Source organism: Grampus griseus (genome assembly GCF_964374135.1).
Source record: "Grampus griseus genome assembly, chromosome: 7".
Lineage (NCBI taxonomy): Eukaryota > Metazoa > Chordata > Mammalia > Artiodactyla > Delphinidae > Grampus > Grampus griseus.
The window spans coordinates 73,725,903-73,748,526 of record NC_139001.1 but is presented as its reverse complement, the minus strand read 5'-3'; the positions used below and the strand labels follow the sequence as shown (position 1 = coordinate 73,748,526).

The 22,624-nt window shown below is 39.9% G+C and overlaps 1 protein-coding gene across 1 annotated transcript in view; it reads left to right on the top strand.

Moving 5' to 3' along the window:
* Positions 1-18,017: 18,017 nt before the first annotated feature.
* GALNT5 (polypeptide N-acetylgalactosaminyltransferase 5) overlaps positions 18,018-22,624 on the top strand; it is a gene marked incomplete at both ends in the record, with an annotated part of 36,370 nt that continues 31,763 nt past the window's right edge. The window contains one exon of the mRNA XM_082658877.1: positions 18,018-19,468. Within this exon, the coding sequence (XP_082515003.1) occupies positions 18,018-19,468 (1,451 nt within the window). The remainder of the gene's footprint in view (positions 19,469-22,624) is intronic.

Genomic DNA, 22,624 nt, shown 5'->3' with positions numbered 1-22,624 from the left:
GAATATTCTGATAGTAAATAAAGTAGCTAGTTCTATAGTAAAATGAAATAAGAACCCCTTTTTAAAAAGAAAAGAGAGGGAAAAATGCATATTTCTGCCAGTTATAAACAGATCTCTAAATTAAATTTCCAGTAGCAACTAGTTATTATGTCACTGTTTTTTACTTTAAAAAGTCATCATTTTTGAAAGAGGTGGAAGAAGGTAGAGGGAGTTTTTTGGAAAAAATGAAGTCTGTTATTTAACACAGCTCATTGGATAGCTGGTCATTCATAGTTTCTCACAAGGAGTCCCCAAGACAACACTCTATACTTTTAAACTTTGTGTTCTCAGCCTGAACCATGAAAATGATTTCTGTTAGCCTGACCAAACGTTCCCACTGTAAGCAGTGTAGGCTGAACTCCTCTACAAATACACACATATTCCTGACTATTTGAACAGCATGTCCTCCCTTGAGAAAATAGTCACCTCTATATGGATAAATTGATTAGTCAAGTCCATACTACTCCAACTTTAAAATAGCATGAATATTTTCAACACTCAAAGATAAGGAGTTTTTAATTTAAGTGTTGAGAGGCTCTTCAAAGTGTTGACAACAGCAGAATATGACAAATTATTCTGTATGACCAAGAAGCTCCTCCAGCTAATGATTGACAGGAAATCAAAATGGTGACCCAATATTTCAGGGAACCCAAAGAGGACAAGGGGAGACCAATTTTCTCAGTTTGGAGGGCTTATGGTCTTTGGCGGTTATGCTGATAAACTGTCTGTATAAATGTCTGTGTATAACTTGTCTGACTGCAAGGAGGGTCACTGTCTTCAAAAGACTAAAAGTAATACAGGTAACTTTTAATCAACATGTAAAATTTACTTTTGCTAAAAGTGAAAGCATGTAATCAGACAAAATTATCAAAGCACAAATAGTCACAGCACTCTCCCCCCACCCAACTCAACCCCCTGGAACTCAGTGCTGAGACTGGCCTTAAGTCAAGAACAAGAAGATCTCGTTTTATTCTAGTTAATATGGAGAAGGTTATTGTGGTTTGTCAGAGAGAACATTGAGCTGAATAGGGTGTATAAGGAGACAGTGAAAAGCACAGGTTAAGGAAGATAGAGTTAGAGTCAAGCCAAAGGCTTGATAAATATTGTACTTAGACACTGTGCAAAGCTGGAGTATCACACGCCTTCAAGGGCACCATTCTCAAAGAATGAATTAGCGGTGCCTGACAGCATCATGCTATGTGTTGCCCCTAACTTTGCCTGTTGAGGATATATGCAATCATGGTCAAGATAGTAAATGCTACATCCGACAGGAAAAAGAGTTTGAACAGTGACAAAGTCAAGAGTTCAGTAATTATAGTTGCTGCTGTAGACATATTGGAACATTGGCAGACTGCAGTAAGGATTGCTGATTTGCCCAGTGCAATTGTGACTCATAATTCTTTTAAGTAGAGCACTAAAATTTATAGCAAGCTCTGAAACTGAAGAGTCAGACCATTAAATTTTAGTAAGGAAATTCCTTGATGTAGCAAAATCTGTGACCTCCTTGGGCTGAGTGATTTAAGAAGAGGCCAAAGACCTTCTTCTCGAAACGTCACTGAGGTCAGCCTGCTATACGCCATTCCACTCATGGAGGCCTAAGTTAGGTTTTAACATTAAAGGATCCTTTGAAAGTAAAGGTATTGTTTTTTCCCCCATTCTTTATTTATTTCAATGGTCTTGTTTCAAAACAATAAGCAAAAATTTGAAAATGATTTACATCCACAGGAAAACCTTCACACCGGTGATTAGAGCAGCTGTATTTATAATTGCCAAAACTTGGAAGCGACCAAGATGTACTTCAGTAGGTGAGTAGAAAAATCAACTGTTGTACATTCAGACAATGGAATATTATTCAGCACTAAAAAAAAAAATGAGCTATCAGTCCATGAAAAGAGATGGAAGAACTTTAAATGCTTATTACTAAGTGAAAGAAGCCAATCTGAGAGGCTACGTAGTATACTATTCCAGTTATATGACAGTCTGGAAAAGGCAAAACTATGGAGACACTAAAAAGATCAGTGGTTGCCAGCGGTTGGATGGGAAAAAGGATGAATAATCAGAGCACAGAAGATTTTTAGGGCAGTGAATATACCCTATATGATACCACAGTGGTGGATACATATCATTATACATCTGTCCAAACTCATGAGATATACAACACTAACAGTGAACTGTAATGTAAACTATGGGCTTTGAGCGGTTATGATGTGTCAATGTAGGTTCATCATTTGTAGTAAACATACCACTTGGATGGGAGCTGTTGATAATGGGGGAGGTCATGCATGTGTGGGGGAAGAGCCTATATAGGAAATCTTTGTACCTTCCTCTCAATTTTGCTGTGAACCTAAAACTGCTAAAAATAAGTTTTATTAAAAATGATTTACAAATATACGTAAAATATTGCCAAAGTACATAAATTGGATGTAGGGAAGAGAGGTGAGGCAGTGGCAGTATAAAGGTGAAGACATTAAACACGATAACACTCTTCTTGGGGAAGGCCAAACTATTGAGCCACGATAAGCCATTAATTGGTCAGATGATCGAATTAGGCACTAAGGTATACAGGACAATTTTGGTTGGGAGTTGCCAGAGGTTGACAGATGGGAGAAATCCAGCATGTGGGACCCAATCCCTCAAGAACTGTTTTAAATGAGAAATCATAGGGGGAAAGTCTTAAGACATAGGAAGACATCATTAAGGGCTCTTAATTCTGAAATGAATGAAGCAGATGGGAAAAGCAAGCTAGCTAGCAAAGCAGGAACACAATTCAGCAGGTGGGGAGGCACCAGAATGATTTTGCAGAAAAGGCTGTGGTTCTTGTAACAGATTCCTTTTTTTTTTTTTTTTACCACGTTACACGATTTTATTACAATCTCCTCTTTCCTTCTACCAAAAACATCACTTCTAAGAAGTTTGTGCTCCACATGAGGCACAAAAATGCTCTGTAGCATCAGTGTGACCACCGTGTGCGGGGTTCCCTGGGGAAGCAGAGCCAGGACAGGGAAGAAAGAACCTGCAAAAGAGAACTTGCGATAAAAACCCAAGTGGTGCAGGGCCCTCAAGAGTTCAGCTCACTAAGCTACAGGGGCAACTGAGAAATTTCTCCCTGCTACTGCTGATTGTTCGGTCTTTTCTTACACTTTTTGGTATTCATAAACAATGTCATGATCTGGTCCCTGCTTACCTCTCTAGGCTTATTTCCTGAATTTTTCCTAACCTACTACATATGCCACATGCTCTCAAGTCTCTGTGCCTTTGTACACACTGTTCCTTCAGACTGGAATTACCTAATCCCCTTGACATTCTTGATAGCTGTTATTCAATCTTTATTACTTATCCTTAAAGTTATTTCTGCTGATATTTCCAAACTAACCAGATTCTTCTGTGGATATCTATTAGCTGCAGCATTTATCATTTATCTGTGTTAAAAATGCTGGGGTTTTGGCCTAAGAAACTTGATTTTAAGGACAATGTCTTAGAAGTTTCCCAATCCTCACTCCTAGCACGTAACACACTACCTATAACATAACATTTGTAGAATGAATAGTTGATAAATTCATCATGTCCTGTTTTATCATTTATTTTTGTTACAGTTTCATCTGGCTTCTACTGATTATACATTAAGATGCATGTATATATACACATATGCACACACCTAAAGCTCATTGGTTGCCCATATCCAAATTACAGTCTAATATGGATTACCTCTTAGAAACTTTAAAGTACATGCTAATTTCATGCACACTAAGGAGTTTTGGGTACATTTCAGTCATGTGGGATAGTATTCTTGTATCTTGTCCTTAATGTCTGTGGTCAACATTGTCTGGGGACTATAGGCTACTGCCTACTTACTATATAGCAAATTATTGGGCCTACTCTCCAATCATTTTTGTTGCTGTTGTTGTTACTGCTGCAGGCACTACTTTATAGTGTCATGATTGAAAACAAATGACAATACTTTAGCAAGACTTATTTATTAAAAATTTCAACAAAAAACATTAACTGCCATTACTTGCTACCTTAGCATTTAATAAGTAACTACTATGTGCCAGACGCAGAGCTAGGTATTTTTTACCCTCCTCGTATCCAGTTCTCACAACAGCACTAACAAATGAGCATTAAAACCCACAGCTTGCACATGAGGAAACTGAAGTTCACTGAGGATACTGGGGTGCCTCAGTCACATCACAAGGAATGGTGGAGCTGAGACTCTGTCTGCTCTTTACTATGCCAGCCCGTCTCCCTATAAAGAACTTCTTTTTGTACTCATGGTTCTCTATTCAATGATTTTCTTTACTAAAAAATGAATGATGGGTGAGTATGCATATTTTAATTTAATTAAACCTTTGATACACAAAAGCACAAGCAAACAGAACAGTAAAGACAAAAGAAAGTAGTGCAGATGATACCCAGATTATGGCCGTATAAACCAGTGAACCAGAAGCACTTCAGACCAACCAGCAATACCCCGAGTATCCCAGTCATCCAGCCGTGAATTTGACTGCTTTTTGGCTTTTCTTTCCAGGCTGTGCTTCCTCAGAGGCAGAAGGATACAATTCAGTGAATGAAATTCCTCATAAAATCAAATTCTAGTAACTGCCCCTACCCCCAGTGGAGTTGGGGGTTGAGGTATACACGAGAGAAAAGAAATAATTTTAAATTTTGGTTTTATGGACCCTGAATTACTCAAACATTATTATTATTATTTTAGATCCCAATCTTAATCCCAATAGTATTTCTTAAGCACTTAATAGACTTTACTTTTTTTTTTTTTTGCGGTACGGTATGCGGGCCTTTCACTGTTGTGGCCTCTCCCGTTGTGGAGCACAGGCTTCGGACGCGCAGGCTCAGCGGCCATGGCTCACGGGCCCAGCCGCTCCGCGGCATGTGGGATCTCCCCAACCGGGGCACGAACCCGCGTCCCCTGCATCGGCAGGCGGACTCTCAACCACTGCGCCACCAGGGAAGCCCTAGACTTTACTTTTTAGGGCAGTTTCATTTCTCCAAAAAAAAAGAAAGAAAGAAAAATGAGGGGAAGTACAGAGAGTTCCCATATACTCTCTGCCGCACACGTGCACAGCCTCCTGCACTATCAAGATCTTGCACCAGAGTGGTATGTGATGTTCTCCTATTTTAATAAATTATATCTCCGTCTCCATGGAATTTATTGAGTATGGATTCATCATGTACTAGTTCCCTAAAAACTGGTTAAATCATACCGAAATTCTCATATACTCAACATCTAAGGTGAATCCAAATAGCTCATTCCCAGCCTTTTCAGAAAAATCGAAATCATAGCTGACACTAGCTGAAGGTGTTTTATTTGTGCTTTTCTGAGCACTTGACTTGTATGAAGTTATTTAATCCTTCTAACAAATAGTGAAAAATGGGTGAGTATACATGTTTTAGCAAACTATAAAGTGTCTTCATCTTCTCCATGGAATTTGTGGCACCCAGCACATGCAGTTTCCATGTGTCAGAGGTTGACAAACCTCGGGACAAACTAAATTGAAACTCTTGTTCATCGTACCAAAGGACACACTACTATAAAGACTCTGACTCTGTCTTCATAATATAAATTAAAAATGAAAAGTAATCAAATTAACCTCTGGGACTTGTTTCTAAATACAATTTTTATGGCATTACAATGTTTTAACAGATTCCGCTTAATCAAATGGAACTTCTAAAACTGGCTTTTCACAGAATTATCATTAAAGTCCATGATTATAACCTTGGGATTAGTCAAATCTTGAAACACCTTCTGAGTCAGTCTTTCAAAATATAAAATAACTTTCAGGGGCTTCCCTGGTGGTGCAGTGGTTGAGAGTCCGCCTTCCAATGCAGGGGACACGGGTTTGTGCCCCGGTCCGGGAAGATCCCACATGCCGCGGAGTGGCTGGGCCCGTGAGCCATGGCCGCTGAGCCTGCGTGTCCGGAGCCTGTGCTCTGCAACGGGAGAGGCCACGGCAGTGAGAGGCCCGTGTACTGCAAAAAAAAAATAAAAAAATAAAAAAATAAAATAAATAACCTTCAGTATTGGTGCAAGATTAAGAATGGTCTGTTGTATGAATCACAACCTTTTCAAGCATAGGAATTAAAGAAAAAAATTTCCAAAATTCCATAGTCCCTGCATACTGTAAATGTATTTTTTGTATCCACTTATTGAGCAAATACATAGGGACAAGACCCCTAGAACTTTTCTTTTTGTGTGTGTGTGTGTTTTCCTTTGCTGTGCAGAAGCTTTTAGGTTTCATTAGGTCCCATTTGTTTATTTTTGTTTTTATTTCCACTTCTCTAGGAGGTGGGTCAAAAAGGATCTGTGATTTATGTCATAGAGTGTTCTGCCTATGTTTTCCTCTAAGAGCTTTATAGTGTCTGGCCTTACATTTAGGTCTTTAATCCATTTTTAGTTTATTTTTGTATACGGTGTTAGGGATTGTTCTAATTTCATTCTTTTACATGTAGCTGTCCAGTTTTCCCAGCACTACTTATTGAAGAGGCTCTTTTCTCCACTGTATATTCTTGCCTCCTTTATCAAAGATAAGGTGACCATATGTGCGTGGGTTTATCTCTGGGCTTTCTATCCTGTACGATTGATCTATATTTCTATTTTTGTGCCAGTACCATACTGTCTTGATTACTGTAGCTGTGTAGTACGGTCTGAAGTCAGGGAGCCTGATTCCTCCAGCTCCGTTTTTCTTTCTCAAGATTGCTTTGGCTATTCGGAGTCTTTTGTGTTTCCATACAAATTGTGAAACTTTTTGTTCTAGTTCTGTGAAAAATGCCATTGGTAGCTCGATAGGGATTGCATTGAATCTGTAGATTGCTTTGGGTAGTATAGTCATTTTCACAATGCTGATTCTTCCATTCCAAGAACATGGTATATCTCTCCATCTGTTTGTGTCATCTTTAATTTCTTTCATCAGTGTCTTATAGTTTTCTGCATACAGGTCTTTTGTCTCCTTAGGCAGAGGAGACAAAAGACCTAGGTATTTGTTCCTAGGTATTTTATTCTTTTTGTTGCAGTAGTAAATGAGAGTGTTTCCTTAATTTCTCTTTCAGATTTTTCATCATTAGTGTATGGGAATGCAAGAGATTTCTGTACATTAATTTTGTATCCTGCTACTTTACCAAATTCTTTGATTAGCTCTAGTAGTTTTCTGGTAGCATCTTTAGGATTCTCTATGTATAGTATCATGTCATCTGCAAACAGTGACAGTTTTACTTCTTCTTTTCTCATTTGGATTCCTTTTATTTCTTTTTCTTCTCAGATTGCTGTGGCTAAAACTTCCAAAACTATATTGAATAATAGCGGTGAGAGTGGGCAACCTTGTCTTGTTCCTGATCTTAGAGGAAATGGTTTCAGTTTTTCACCATTGCGAATGATGTTGGCTGTGGGTTTGTCATACATGGCCTTTATTATGTTGAAGTAGGTTCCCTCTATGCCTACTTTCTGGAGAGTTTTTATCATAAATGGGTGTTGAATTTTGTCAAAGACTCCTAGAACTTTAAATGAATTTTTATATTTTATTAAATATAACGCTGTGTGTGTGTATTAGGGAAATGGTTGGGGACATATTTGCATATGTGCAAGGCGGAGAAAGAAAAGCAGACAGATGTTATCTTGTCAAGGCTCACTTCACATATGTCCATGGTGATGTCACAGCAGTTCATAACTTCAAAGGGTCCATAGGTCACACTTTTGTAAGTATTGGTTCATTATGTTTTAGTTCCCTAAAGCCTGGTGAAAGCATATAGAAACTCTCATACACTCAACATGTACGATGAATCCAAATAGCCGATTCCTACCCATTTCAGAAAAATCAAAATCATAGCTGACACTTGTTGAGTGTGTTTTAGCGTCTGTTCTCCTCTAAGCACTTGACTCCTTAATTCATTTGATCTTCACAACAACACTGTGAGGTGGTACTCTTATTACCCTCCATACTGCAGATGAGGAAACAAAAATCCAGAGAGATTAAAGTACCTGTCCAAGATCACAGAGCTAAAGAGGGCAACCTAGATAGTCTGTCTCCAAAGCCTTCACTTCGTATACCTCAATGGGGCTCTATTGTCATCTGGGATGGCATAATCCTTGATTGGATGGGAGTGTCCCACACAGTGTAGGATATTCTGCATTCTTTCCCTCCTCCCATTCAGTGTCAGTAACAGCCCCCAGGTATTGTGACAATCAAAAGTGGTTCCCAATCCCCAGCTCTCCCAAACATCCACTTGGGAGAGGAATCCTCTATGTTAAAAATACTATAAGCCTTTTCTCCAGGCAATACCACATTTCACTGAAGGTCTACACACACACAGACACACACAGACACTCTAGTATACATACACATATTCACGTAATCACACAGCCAGGATTTTCCCTTCAGAGAAAAGAAAATGTTAACCGAGTTAAACACTTTCTTCTTCATATTACTGTCTCAATGAACATTGCCTTCCCTCCATCTCTTACATCTAGAGGGCGCAGGCAGGATGAAGAAAAGACAAGGAAAAGAGAATAGAAAATGCAAAAATTAAAGGTGAGGAAAAGAAGTAGGGGAAAACAGAAATCAAACAGAAGACAGAAGAAATTGTTATGTCTAGTACTTATTGAGATAGGAGTGAGCTGCTCATAAGTCACTGAATAAAATAAAAGCAGTCAGAAAACCAAAACCGTATATGACTTGACTTCCCTTAAAATGTCTTTATGCATTTTAGAACCACTGAATTTCAGAATGGAGATGGCCCAGCACATAACGATAGTGCAAACCCTCACCATAATGGAAGAATGCCCCCTACAACTTCTGTGACAGATGGCCACGCAGCCTCTGCCACATGTCATTTCCAAGAGTAGGCAGATCATTATCTACTTTTAGAAGGAAGACATGTCTCTTTTGTGTAGTACTAATTGTTAGAAAGTCGTTCTCATTTAAAACAGAAATCTGCTACGCCTCGGCCTCATTTCTACCCTCTGGAACCATATGGAATGGTTAAATCCTTCTTCCACATGACATGTCTCCAAAATTATGAAGCAGTTATTATGTTGTCCTGAGTCTCCTCTAACCCAAAATAAACATATGCAAAACATAGAATATGCCCTCCAAGTATCAGTACACCTGGTAGGATGACCGATGTCCTCAAAAGCCCTGTTTCATTTTCTTCTCCATAGTAATCTTTTCCTTGGAGAGCTCAGAATCAGCACATCTGGTGTGTGTTTGTTTGGGAGTGCTCTGTGAACTCTGTACATACATATGTGTATAAATATGAATATGTACACACAAGCATAAACCGCACATGGAGTTTGTGTGTTTGCATATAAATATGCAGACACATATGTGTGCACACATGTAAAATATACACATTGCTCATCTTTCCTTTTCTCTCAAGTGTTTCTTTTCGCATGGCTCCCATCCAGTCCAAGTTCATGAGGAGAGTTCATCTTATTTCCCGGCTTATTTCATCCCCCTGGAAATAAGGTGGGGACTTTGGGGTTATATTTACTTTCCTTAGTTCAATCATGAGTGGATGCCTGCATGCTCCTGTCTCCTACGTGCCCAGGCTTGAATAGTTAGTTAACCCTCAGCTTCTAAGGGTAAGGAAACCACTTAGAATTGTACATCAGAGGAGCTGAGTAGCTCTGAAGATATTTGATCATGTAAACAAAATTCATATCCTGTGATAACTGTAAGCATGACATTAATCTAAACCCATTTGTCTTTTCCTCTCTTAATTTCATTTCCAATTAAGTATTTCTTCCACCGTTTCTGGTTAGTTCATCACTTGTCCATTTTCTACCTTATCTTCAGAAAGCAGGAAAAAAAAATCCTTCTTTGATATCCAGGAAAATGTCCAAAGGGCCCTGAGTTCAAATCGCTTTCATATCTCACATTGTGATTTGAGTTTCACGGTTCAGTACTTTAGCAGACCTCAAATGCAAGGGTTGTTTCCAGGTTATGATAACATAATTGGATCCAAAGTCATTGTCATCCTTTCATCCCACAGAAGGTTATTTTGATCTTGCTCCTGGGGGCAGTAATTGAGTTGGAGGTGGTGCTGGAGGGGGGAGATATGAAGCAGCATTTAGCCCTTCTTCAAGGCTTTCACTTCATCCTACTTCTTCACAGCACATGAAAATGCCCTCAAGGGCCCTCCATTGTGCCTACCGTCTGCCCCTCCCACGACTCTTCTTTCTCTACCCCTTCTCTCCTCGCCCTTCTCTCCTCTTTGTTAAAATGGAGGTCACAGAGAAAGCAGAATGGTTCCAGGGTGGGACAGATAAGAAGAAGAAGAGGAAGAGGCAGGACATGTTCTGAGGGCATCACTGGTGTGGCACCTGGAATGTGGCAGAGGTGGCCTCAGTGGGGTACCTAGGGCTCCTGGGGGCTCAGGGCTCAAAGCTCTCTGACAGTCCTTGCTCCTGTTCTGAGTTGGCAGCTCTTCCTTCTCTTCATAGCAACTGATTCCACCCTTTAGCACGTGCCTCGACCGCCTACCCACCCACTCCCAACTCTTCACCGTCTGCCTCGTGCTTATGGAAAATAATCAGAAGCCCTCGAGCACAAACTCCCTGAACTTTCTTTCCTTCCATCTCCACTCATCCTTACCTGCCCTGGAACAGGTACAATTTCAAAATGAAACATGCCCCTAGTTGTTTCTAAAATGAATTAAATAATCCACCTGTGTTCTTAAGCTTATTTCCTGTCTCCTCTGGGACGTCACTTTAATCTGAGAAGGCTTTATCCACTCTTTATCTTCAATCTTACCTCCCCTATGCCTGAGTCTTCTAAAGCCTTCAGGTCTAATCCATCTGCAAGTAACAGGCAGTCTCATCAAGCTACCGAATTATCCCTTTTATTTCCCTGTTTGTAAGAAACTTATACAATAAAAGCATTTATTTATAAGAGAGATGTAATTTATTTATAAAAATATTCATTTATTTATAAGAAAATTTTATTACAAAATTATGTTTTTATGAGAGCTATTATAGTGTGGTATATGCATTTTTCTCAATGAAGTGATGTCACCCTCAAGGGGGCAAAAATGGATTCTTAGGGGGCAAAAACATTCTAAAATATTACAATGGTTTCTGGCCCTCCAAAGCTTAACTCTACTTGACAAAGTATTATTTCTCAGTATTTAAATTCTCTCACTTTAAGGAGAGTTTTAATTTAATTTTTCTCTCAGGGAGTAAGATCTGATAATGAGAAAGAGATTGAGAAACACTGATGTATAGGATCCAGCCGGCCTGGGTTTATATCCTGAACCCACCACTGCTTGGCTGGCTGTGTGACCTTTGACAGGCTACTTAACTTCACACTGTGCCTCAGTTTTCTTACCTGTAGAATGGAGATCTTAGCACCTAATTCACGAAGTTGATTTTAAGTAAAGATTACTTGAGTTAATATAGGTAATGCTATGAGTGTTAGCCCACTCTTTCAACTAATTGAATCATATATACAATAAATGAGCTACGAAATCTGGAGCCTGCCTACCTCTTCATCTCTTCCCACTCTCCTTCTCACTCATTCTACTCCAGCTACACTCACATTCTTACCCCTCTCCAAAATGCCAGGCTTGTTTCCAATGTCACATCTTGATTTTTCTGTTCTTACCATCTGGAATCTCTTCCCCCAGATTTTCTCATGGCTTACTCCCTTACTCTATTCAAGTTTCTTCTCAGATGTTACCTCTTTAAAGAGGTTTCCCTGATTTATATTCCCACTTTTCTTTCCCTATTTCCTTTCATTCTCTTTCTAGCACACATGACTACCTAAAGTTACACATTTTTGTCTCTTTATTTCGTTATGTATGAACTACAAGACGATGGAACTTCTCTGGTTTAGTCACTGTTGTATTCTTGGTGCCCAGAACATTGGGAAAAGTAGTATTGATTGAGTACTAGGCTCTAAGGATATAGTGGTGAATAAAAGAAACGCAGGGCTTCCCTGGTGGCGCAGTGGTTGAGAGTCCGCCTGCGGATGCAGGGGACATGGGTTCGTGCCCTGGTCCGGGAAGATCCCACATGCCGCGGAGCAGCTGGGCCCGTGAGCCATGGCTGTTGAGCCTGCGCGTCCGGAGCCTGTGCTCCGCAACGGGAGAGGCCACAACCCGCGTACTGCAAAAAAAAAAAAAAAAAAAAAGAAATGCAGTCTTTGCTTTCCTGGAACCTAAAATCTAGTGACAGTCAGACTTTAAACAAGAAAACATGCAATTAATGTATAAGTGGTAATCAAAATTACAAAAGTCTGCTCTCCCAGACAGCCTGAAGCAACACAACACAAATCATAAATTCCACATTGCCCTGCTGAGACCCACTGACAGGACTGCAGGTCCTTCTTAGGACCAGAGAGCCAGGGACCCGATTTCTTAGAAAATTGCAGGCTATACTAATGGCTACTCCCATCCTTCTCCAACCTGGAATGGTAAGAGACTGAAACACTAAACTTGTCTTCTTGTCAGGACTTATTTTTCTTCCTTCTTAGGTTAGTTGCTTGTTTCACTCACTTTTCCCATTTTTATATTAATATTTTGCCTCTGCCACTGAACCAATGAACCTCAAAGTGTGGGTCTTGGTCCACCTATATCAGAATCATCTGATATTCTAGTTAAAAATCTAGATTCCCAGATCCTGTATCCAACCTCAGAATTACTGAGGGAAGAACATGAGAATCTATATTTTAACAGTCCCTCCCCTTAAGATTTTTGATGCACAAAAAGTTGAAAACAACTACATTAAACTGTGAGCTTCAGCTTCTTTGTTTTCCCAGAGGCTAGTACACTGTTGGTACTCAAATATTTGCTCAATATATACATGTTTATGTATTCCACATATATTTCAAACACATGTTTAAATCTGAACTCCTCTTCTCTTCCAAACTGTCATTGTTCTTCCTACCTTTTCTTTCTGAATTAGTAAAGCCTTAATCAGAGTCACCCTGAGCTATTTTACCTTTTTCTCCAAATTTATAATTAACCAATACCAATGGCTCTGTTAATTTAGTATTTGAGTTAAAAGTCTCGGGCTCATTGACAACCTGTCCCTTAAGGCAATTTTTCCTTCTGATAACTAGCTCAGTTCTTTTCCCAAGGTGGATGCTCAGTTAATGTTTATTTTATTTTTAACTTTTAAATAATTTTAAAATATTTATTTATTTATTTACTTATTTATTTGGCTGTGTCGGTTCTTAGTTGTGACACGTGGGATCTTCGTTGCAGTGCATTGGTTTCTCTCTAGTTGCAGTGCGTTGACTATGAAGGCTCTCTAGTTGTGGTGCATGGGCTCTAGAGTGTGCAGGTTCAGTAGTTGTGGCACACGGGCTTAGTTGCCCTGCGACATGTAGGATCTTAGTTCCCCAACCAGAGATCGAACCCACATCCCCTACATTGGAAGGCGGATGCTTAACCACTGGACCACCAGGGAAGTCCCTGTTTTATTTTAAATTTATTAAATTTTTCTTAATCAAAATAAAATATTAAAACAATTAAATTGTCCAGGGACCTAAAAAGCACAGATGCTGGCTTGGCTCCACTCTTCACAGAACAGAAATAGAGACACAAATGTAGAGAACAAATGTATGGACACCGAGGGGGGGAGAAGTGGGGGTGGGGTGAAATTGGGAGATTGGGATTCACATATACACACTACTGATATTATGTATAAGATAGATAACTAATGAGAACCTACAGCATAGCTCAGGGAAATCTACTCAGTGCTCTGTGGTGACCTAAATGGGAAGGAAATCCAAAAAAGAGGGGATATATCTATACATATAGCTGATTCACTTTGCTGCACAGTAGAAATGAAGACAAGGTTGTAAAGCAACTATACTCCAGTAAAAATTAGTTTTTAAAAAATCAGTGAAACCTGAGGTCTAAGCACAGTGTATTATCTTTCAACGGCAGAGGTCTTGCTTTCTTCAAACTCAGGCTTAATGGATTATGATTTACCACCACTAATATGGGAAAAATTTTCAAGGACAAATGTCGGAGGGAAGATCACAGCAGTCCTCATTCTCTGGGCGTTAGCGAGGCTGTTTCTTAACCAGCTTCTAAATCTTATAAAAAAGGATACATACACCAAAGCTTAAATGACTGCCAGAAATTGTATTCATCCATCTTCACTGGAAAAACCAGTTAAACTGGAGTAAAATTATCATTTTTATATTTATGGTACCTATGGACTTTATAAAAACTCCAGCCTTTAAATTATGATTTTCAACTTTCTCTCTTTTTTTGTGAATTGTGTTCACAGGGCAGTGTTATCTTCTTGCATACGATTTCTCTTTTTCTCAAAAACAAACAAAAAAAGAATTTTAAAGGAAAAAATGATCATATTAAAATACAAAAGCAAAATGATATTTAATAGTTACTTGATTTTCCCATTCAAATTTCCTAAGTGAATAATATCCTCATCCCATATTGTCTTTAATTGGAATCTCCAAATTTAAATCTACATTCAAATTCAGTGATGCATCTGTAGATCCTCATTATTCTCTAAAGAATATATGTTTAAATATATTTTCCTTTTATATCTTTTATAATTAAGGGTAAGCAACTGAGTACATATTATAAAAGAAAATAGTTATTAGTTACTCAGAATATACTTACATAGTCAAAAAAAAAAAAAAACAGTCAAATATTCTGAGAGAGTTACTTTAGACACAAAGCCAGGGACCTGGAACCAGTACTTCTAATATTCTGCATTCTGGCTGGGGAAATTGGAGAATAGAAATTTTAAAAAATGTTTATTGAACTCCTACTGATTATCAATGAGCATGATTCAGAGATAGTCACCTTGGAAGCAGAACAAAGGAACACAGATTTCACTCTAACTATATACAAAGCTGTCCTGCTAAACAGTTCATGATTTAATCTAGGAGAATCCAGTGTCAGGCACTCAGTAAATTCTCAATAAATGGTAGCTGTTAACATGATAATCCTGACATCAACCATGTAGAGTTTAAGGACAGGTCCTTCTACTAATATACCTCTTTTACAGAAGAAGAAACTAAAAATATATTTTTAATTTTTTACTACACAAGTGTCAAAATGAAGTCAGAATGAATTAGAAAAACCCCTCCAAAAGCTTCCCAAGGACCACTTCATAGCCCTAGTTCTTTAGAATGATACCCACTCCAACTAAGTATGTGCAGATTCTTGAGGAATTTGACCAGCTAAGTCTACCATTTGGGATGACAGCCAGAAGTACCTTAAACAGCCAACCCACCTATATATTTAGTTTTCTGCTAGTAATATGGAAACTAAACCAAAAAGCAGCATCAGGTATCTATACGAAAGGTCATCTGTTGAATAACGTGTGTATTGACTGCTATTAAAGGTAAAATTTCTTAATCTCTTTGTTTTCTATTCTTTTTTATCCATACTTTTTCATTGCTCTGAACATCATGGAAACCCAGCTAAGAGGGAAAAAAAGAGGAGAAATACAGAGCTGGTGGGGACCACCAGTAGAGATTGTTACTGATTTTCTGAAGATCCATAGTATTGAGTCTGTAGAGCTGCTTATAACAACTTTTGTCATCCTTACAGATTCTCATAGACTAACCAGGAAAAAGATGTGGAAAAGGCTGGGAAGAGGCCTTTAGAGGTGCTTCTTCACCATGCGTTTGTCACCATTGGATTGTTGTCAAGATCGAATGAGATACTCAATGGAAAGAGCTTAGCAAACAGTTTGGGGCATATGGGGTACACACACACACACACACACACACACACACACACACACACACACATGCCTGAGTTTCCAATCATGCTGGTTCTCAGAAATGTGTGCTTCCCATAGTACTATACTCTCTCTTCACTTCTATGTTCTTGCTAATTTATCTGCCTTTCACCATCCAACTAATACTTCCCTTCTCTGACCACAGTATGAGCAGAGATAATTATGCTCTTGTTCATCCCTCAAGTCTAAAGATAGCTTCTCCAAAAATCATTCCCAAAGAATCCAGGATATGGTTCTCTCATATTACTTACTGTGTATTGTATATGTGCCTACCTGTCTGTGTCCACCAATAGACTGTGAGATCTCAAAGACAAGAACTATGTCCTTTTTACTCAATATCTTTCAACACCCAACACAGGGCCTGAGCAATGGGACAGACTCAGTAAATATTGGAAGGATGGACAAATGGAGGGCAGGGGTGCATGGAGGAAACAGCTGAGCCACCAGTGCTGCCGTCCATGTGGATATTCCAAACTGGAGTGAGCAGGCATGGAATAAAAAGGAGAATCAGAGATTTAAGAAATATGTTACTATAGCTGCACTTATCTGGGTTCCCTCCCATGGGGTAAAGTACAAACTTAAAGTTAAAATGTTGTGGAAGGCAATGCATAAGTATAAACTATTCAGAATCTTCCCTTCTTCCCTTCCCAAGTCTTTGGGAGCCTACATTTATCTCAAAGCGGGGATGCTATACCCTTCCTAACACTGGAGAAATAAGTGGCATCACTGTCTGCAGATCACTCAGAGCTCCTCGGAGAACAGTGCTCCTGGGCTGTGCTTCTCAAACTTTAGGGACGATGTTTATAGCAGGTGAGGTTAAAATGCAGATCCTTGAAAAAGAATGGACACATGTGTGTGTATAACTGAATCACTTTGCTGTGACACCTGAAACTAACACAACATTGTAAATCAACTGTACTCCAATATAAAATAAAAATTAAATTTATAAAAATGCAGATTCTGATTCAGTTGTTCTAGGAATGTATAGTTTTTATTAGGTTTTACTCTGTCTGGGGGAAAATTTCACAAAAATTGTGCGCAGTGGTCCAAAACCCAAAAAATAATGGGGAGGCATTTTATTCTAGACCGGTGTTTCTCAACTTTGGCTGTACATTAGAAAGACCTGGGAAGCTTCTCAAAACACAATGCAGACCAATGGTCATCTTTGCCCCTTTCCCCCTCCATCAATTAATCAGAATTTGGGAGGATTTCTTCAGTGTGATTCTACCATCACAAAGCTGTCGGAACCAGTGTCCTACCAGTCTACCAGTGCCACTCAGAGTCTGGTCCAAGTTCTGGTTCACCCTGCAAGTTGTTGTTACATCTGGGACAAGTATCCAAACCAAGAGTAAGGGTTTAGAAACTTTTACAGCAATATGACAAATTAAGTTTATGGCCACCGAATCTAATAATAAAAATAGAGGGACTCATTTAAAACAAAAAGTTGACTTACAAACAAAGATTTTGATACCCACCGCCCCCGCCCAAGAAGGCTTCTGAATAATCAAACACCCACCTTTGGTATTGAGGTTATGCTCAGCCCCTTCTATAAGCTATTACCTCTCCAAGTTGGAACATTAAGTTCACTGATGAATTGCTGGGGCACATCACTTGGAGACCTGGGTACAACAGGGTTAATAAGCAGGAATGGGGTAGGTGGGGTTACAAACCAGGAACACATGCCCTCCAAGTTAGACAGTTTTCTGTAATTGCCCTGAAAACACACACACTCTCACATAACACGGAAGGTGAGAGCTGAATGAAGTTTTCTGGGTAATGGCTTGAAATGTTTTCCTTCTGAGAAGTGGTGTTGAGTTACAGCGTGCAGACGGAGAACTGCGAGGAGAGAAGGCGCAGCCCAGACCCCACCTTTTCTTGGGTTTGTAGGAAGGTGGACATGGGCTCATGGAGACGAGGCGAGTGATCTGTTGACCTGTCTGGCGGCTGGAATCGACCGCTCCCAGGGTGACCAAAGGGCAATGTTTAGCAGGGCTTAGCCAGGGGCCGGCCAAGCAGGCACGGATGCTCTGCTGTGAAATGCCACGCAGGCAGAGACTGACAAGCGGTAGGAGCTGAGCTCTCCCTTTGGACTGCTGCTTCCTGCTCTGTTCAGGGGAGGGGGCCGCTTTCTGGCAACTTTGCTGCTGCTGCTGCTGCTGCTATTGCTACTACGTCAGCTCCCTCTCCCCTCAAGGTAAGCAGGCTCAGGGGGAGGGCAGGCTGCGAGGGAAGCCTTTGTACCATGAACAAGATCCGAAAGTTTTTCCGAGGAAGTGGGCGAGTCCTGGCATTTATATTTGTAGCTTCTGTCATCTGGCTGCTCTTTGACATGGCAGCTCTCCGCCTCTCATTCAGTGAGATCAACACTCGAGTCCTGAAGGAAGACATCATCCGGAGGGAGAGGATAGGGTTCAGAGTTCAGCCATACCTGGGGAAGAGCCTTGACAGCAGCGTGAAAGAGATGAAGCTCCTCTCGAAGGGACACGGGAAGGGTGTATGGGGCAAAGAGAACTTTAGAAAGACGGAAAAGAGTAAGCTCAAGGTTGAGGATGATTTGGACCAAGCCCAGAAGGAAAGAAAAGTGCAGAATGCCCCCGGAAGGGGCAAGGTTGCACCTTTGTGGCGTCCTGCATATCTGCTGACCCCCCCAGTGACTTTTACCAAGCGGAAGACAGAGGGGCGAGACGTCAGACCTGAAGTTTCCTCGCACGTGACGCCAAAGCAAAAGACAGCCCAGGGGGCTGAGAAAACGCCGTTCACAGCAGCAAGGGGAACTCCACGGGACAAAATATCTGTACACACAGGACCTGTTGGTATAAACCAGGAGGGCCTGAAGAGTCTTAGTCTCAGCAGTGAAACATCAAAACAAGCAGCTGAGAGGAACCCAAATGTGACCATCCATCTTAATATTGACAGATCAAAGCAGCAATTCCAGGCAGTAGCAAATGAAAGGACCTACCCTGCCAGCCCACCAGTGCCAAAACCCAGGGAAGCCATAGCCTTAAATAAAACTGAGACTCAGAGCAAAGAACTAAATGCAAATAAACACAAAGCCAATAAGAACCTTCCCTTTTCCAGGTTCATTGCCAATTCAAGTCGCTTAAAGAAGCAATCTATTAATGAGACACAGTTGGGAGGCTTGCCAAAGGTTGATGGAGCCAAAGTGGCTGATGGGAAGAAACTCAATTTGTCTGAAAGCCATGTTGTGATTATAACCAAGGAGGAGGGGCTAAAGACAGACACCAAAGAGGTCCCCAATTCCAAAACCAAAACTATATTTCCTACGGTACTGCGCAAACGCCAAGAGGAACACGTTGCCAGGAAGAGCAGGGAGGCATCTTTCTCTTCTCTTGCTCTCCAGGGAGCAGCAGTGTCTCAAACCAATCAAGCCTTAGCTGGTGGGCTGGGGCCAGCAAGAATCAACTTAACTGCCAAAACCCAGCCTGAACAACTCAACCAAAGTCACAGAAAAGCTCGTTCGCCTGAAGATGGTGGAATGCACCGTGTGTTAAGAATTGACGTGACACTTTCTCCAAGGGACCCCAAAGCTCCCGGTCAGTTTGGACGTCCGGTAGTTGTTCCCCATGGAAAGGAGAAGGAGGTAGAAAGAAGATGGAAGGAAGGAAATTTCAATGTCTACCTCAGTGATTTGATCCCAGTGGACAGAACCATTGAAGACACAAGACCTTCTGGGTAAGATCCATTTTTCTTCTCTTTCCTCAGCCCCAAGTATTTTGGGTCTTACATAGAGAAGACTTATTTCTAGATAATTCTTTGTGATTTTTGGTCACCTAGAGAATTAGAGCAACAATAATCATTAGGCACAGTTCAAATAGTCTACCATCCACACAGAGAAAAAGTCCGATATCAGCATACCCATTGCACTCTCTTTATACATTTATTTCTCTGGGACTTTGGCCCTCATCCCTATTAGCTCATGTTCTGTTCCCTTTTCTGTACTGAAAACCTATCAAAATGATTAGGGGAGCTCAGTTCCTAATAAGGTGTATATGAATGGTAGAGCTTAAAATGTAATTCCGTTAAAACAGTGACAATGAAGTGAATTCTCAATTTCAGAATTTTTTATTATTAGCAAGTTTGTCAGGAGTATATTTGGGAAAGGAGCACAGAGAAGGAGCCTTCTCGGCCTCTCTGGAATCATTTCTTAGCCAGCAGAATTCTGCCTAATCATGAGTCATGATCACCATAAGTGAAGAAGTGACTTACTCCTTAGAATTTAATATCCTTTACAGATGAGAATGGTAGATAATTCAGGAGTTCAGTGATACAGGAATAATAATTTTGGAAAAAGTCAATCAGCCAATAAGTAGCAAACACCCACAGGACATACAAGAATATAATATTTTATATTTCTAGAGTTTCACCGTTTATGAAGCAACTGCACACAAATCACATGAATTTCACAAGAGCTCTGCAAAGGAGGCAGCAGACATTATGCGTTCAAATCAACAAGTAAGGGCACTCAGGAATTACTTCAGTCTTCCAAGACAGCACAGCTCTGAAGGTGCCCAGTGAGCCTTCATAAACCAGTTTTTAAAAAATTATATTCCTTTAACTAGAAAGTAGATCACAAATATTTAATCTGATTCAAATATATTCAGTTTCTGGCTCTTTTTGGCCCACTCATAAGTGAGGGTACCTCATAGCCATATGTTCACTACCCATTCATTGATAATGCAACTCCATGTGTGCCTTGATATGCAATTCCTGAGCCAAACAATGTTTGCCGAGAAGGTGGAATTAGGGAATATCAAGATTCAGATTTAGCACATGTGGTCTGTAAAGAATGCCCTCGTTTGGCTTCTGTAAAAAAAAAAAAAAAAGGGAAACAACCCTTCTCTGTGATCTAGGTATTCAGTGTTACTAAGAGGAAGGAAGATATAGATGTGCCTGTATTCATATTAGTGAGAGGGGCCTCTTCATTGGGATGTTAGCCATTTTCAGCTCTTAGCCATTGGCAGATGGCTATTGGCCATGCGCTAATCACCTGCTTAGGCCAAGCACTCTGCCATTCATGTTCCTCACCCTGGTGAAACTCACAACGTTGAGGAGAACACAAATATACCCAAAGTAAAGATGAAGAAACTGAGGCCCTGGGAAGTTATATTGTCTGTGGTCATAGAGCTAGCAATTATAGAGAAATTATTAAAATCCATGCTCAAAATTATGTTGATCACCCATATCTTACTAATTACTACCAAAATGATCCCCAAAATTATGCTGCACCAGCTCTGATCTGAAATCCTGTATATCATATATCACATACATTTATGATATATCACTATATTACTACACATATACACTATGTATGGTACATCCAAATATGCCAGTATAGGGCATATACTATATATACCACACTATGTACAACATATTACTATACATATCCTATATAGTATATACTATATGGCCATATACTATACATGCCAACTTTGAACACAAAGCACCAGAGAATGAAGTAGGAGAGTAGCTTTATTTTAACATCCCTTCTGTGGCCTGGCAGACTGCTATGGAGCTTGGAGAGAAATAAGACACTGCACAGAAGCCCAGGCTGCACTTCCAAACCAGAGAAAGGACAATTGTATGAGGGCCAAAAGCAAGTAATAATGATGTTAGCGTCCATGTGATTTATTGAAGGCTCAGTAGCTCCCAGTGCTTGTTCGTTTCTGAAATTTGGTCTGTGGAAATTAAGTGTTGCTGCCCAGGGAAGTCATGGTCAGGCTTTGTCTTCTGAAGGAGGCTGTCCCAACAGTAGGAGAAAGTGAGTGACACGTGTGCTTGAGAGGATGAGTCAGACAGCATGTGACCAGGCCCCTCCCTCTTATCACACAACCCACCTTGGCTAAATATAGGTGTTCTTGGCAAGGTGCCTACCTGATGCTCTACTCTTCCGACAGGATGGAGGTGACAGTCTTAAGCCAGAAGGGATCCTGTGTACAGAACCCCTTTTGGGCCATTCTTACAGGAAAGAGAATAAATTATTTTTCTTTTCTTTTACCCAAACACTCTAAGTATGTGCAAATTATGTATTCATATGGATAAAGTTTGGAAGAAAATACAAATGAAAAACATTTGATTCATCAGGTTGGCATGATTTAAAGTTCTCTTACTTTGATTTTATTTTTTTCAGCTTTGCTCAAAAGGTATATGAGATGCTTGTAAGAAAACACACAATAAGATTTTTTGAGATAATAAATTTTAAAAGTCAGCATGGGGGAAATTGTTATAAAATATAATAAGAATGTGTGTGTGTGTTTGTGTGTGTGTGTGTGTGCAAACACATGAGAGAGAGAGAGGCAAAAAGAAAGAGAAAGAAAGAAAGAGAAAGAAAGAAAGAAAAAAGAAAGAAAGAAAGAAAGAAAAAGAAAGAAAGGAAGGAAGGAAGAAAGAAAGAAAGAAAGAAAGAAAGAAAGAAAGGGAGAGAGAAAGAATCTATTAGAATGCCAAAGGACTGGCCTTAAAATTAGCTATGGTAGCAACCCACTGGAACCTTTAAATTTTAAGAGTTCTGGGAAATATCTCCCTTACTGCTTCTTTCATTCCCCCCAAATCCATGTTATGGATTGATTAACACAGTATAACTGACGTGTCATAACTGGCTATTGAATATACATTGAACCAAAACAAGGATAAAAACCATAGATTTGCTAGTATGTTTGTTTAAATTTAGGTCTCCTCAGTAAAGATAATAAGTAGTTAATAGTTCTTAAGGATGATGATTTAACCGATATGCTAGGATGAGGTTGACATTGAGAAGGAGAAGAGAGAAGCAGCATTCCCAGGACAACTTCACTTGCTCTTGTTCTAAAATCAGACTCTCTTTTCCAAAAC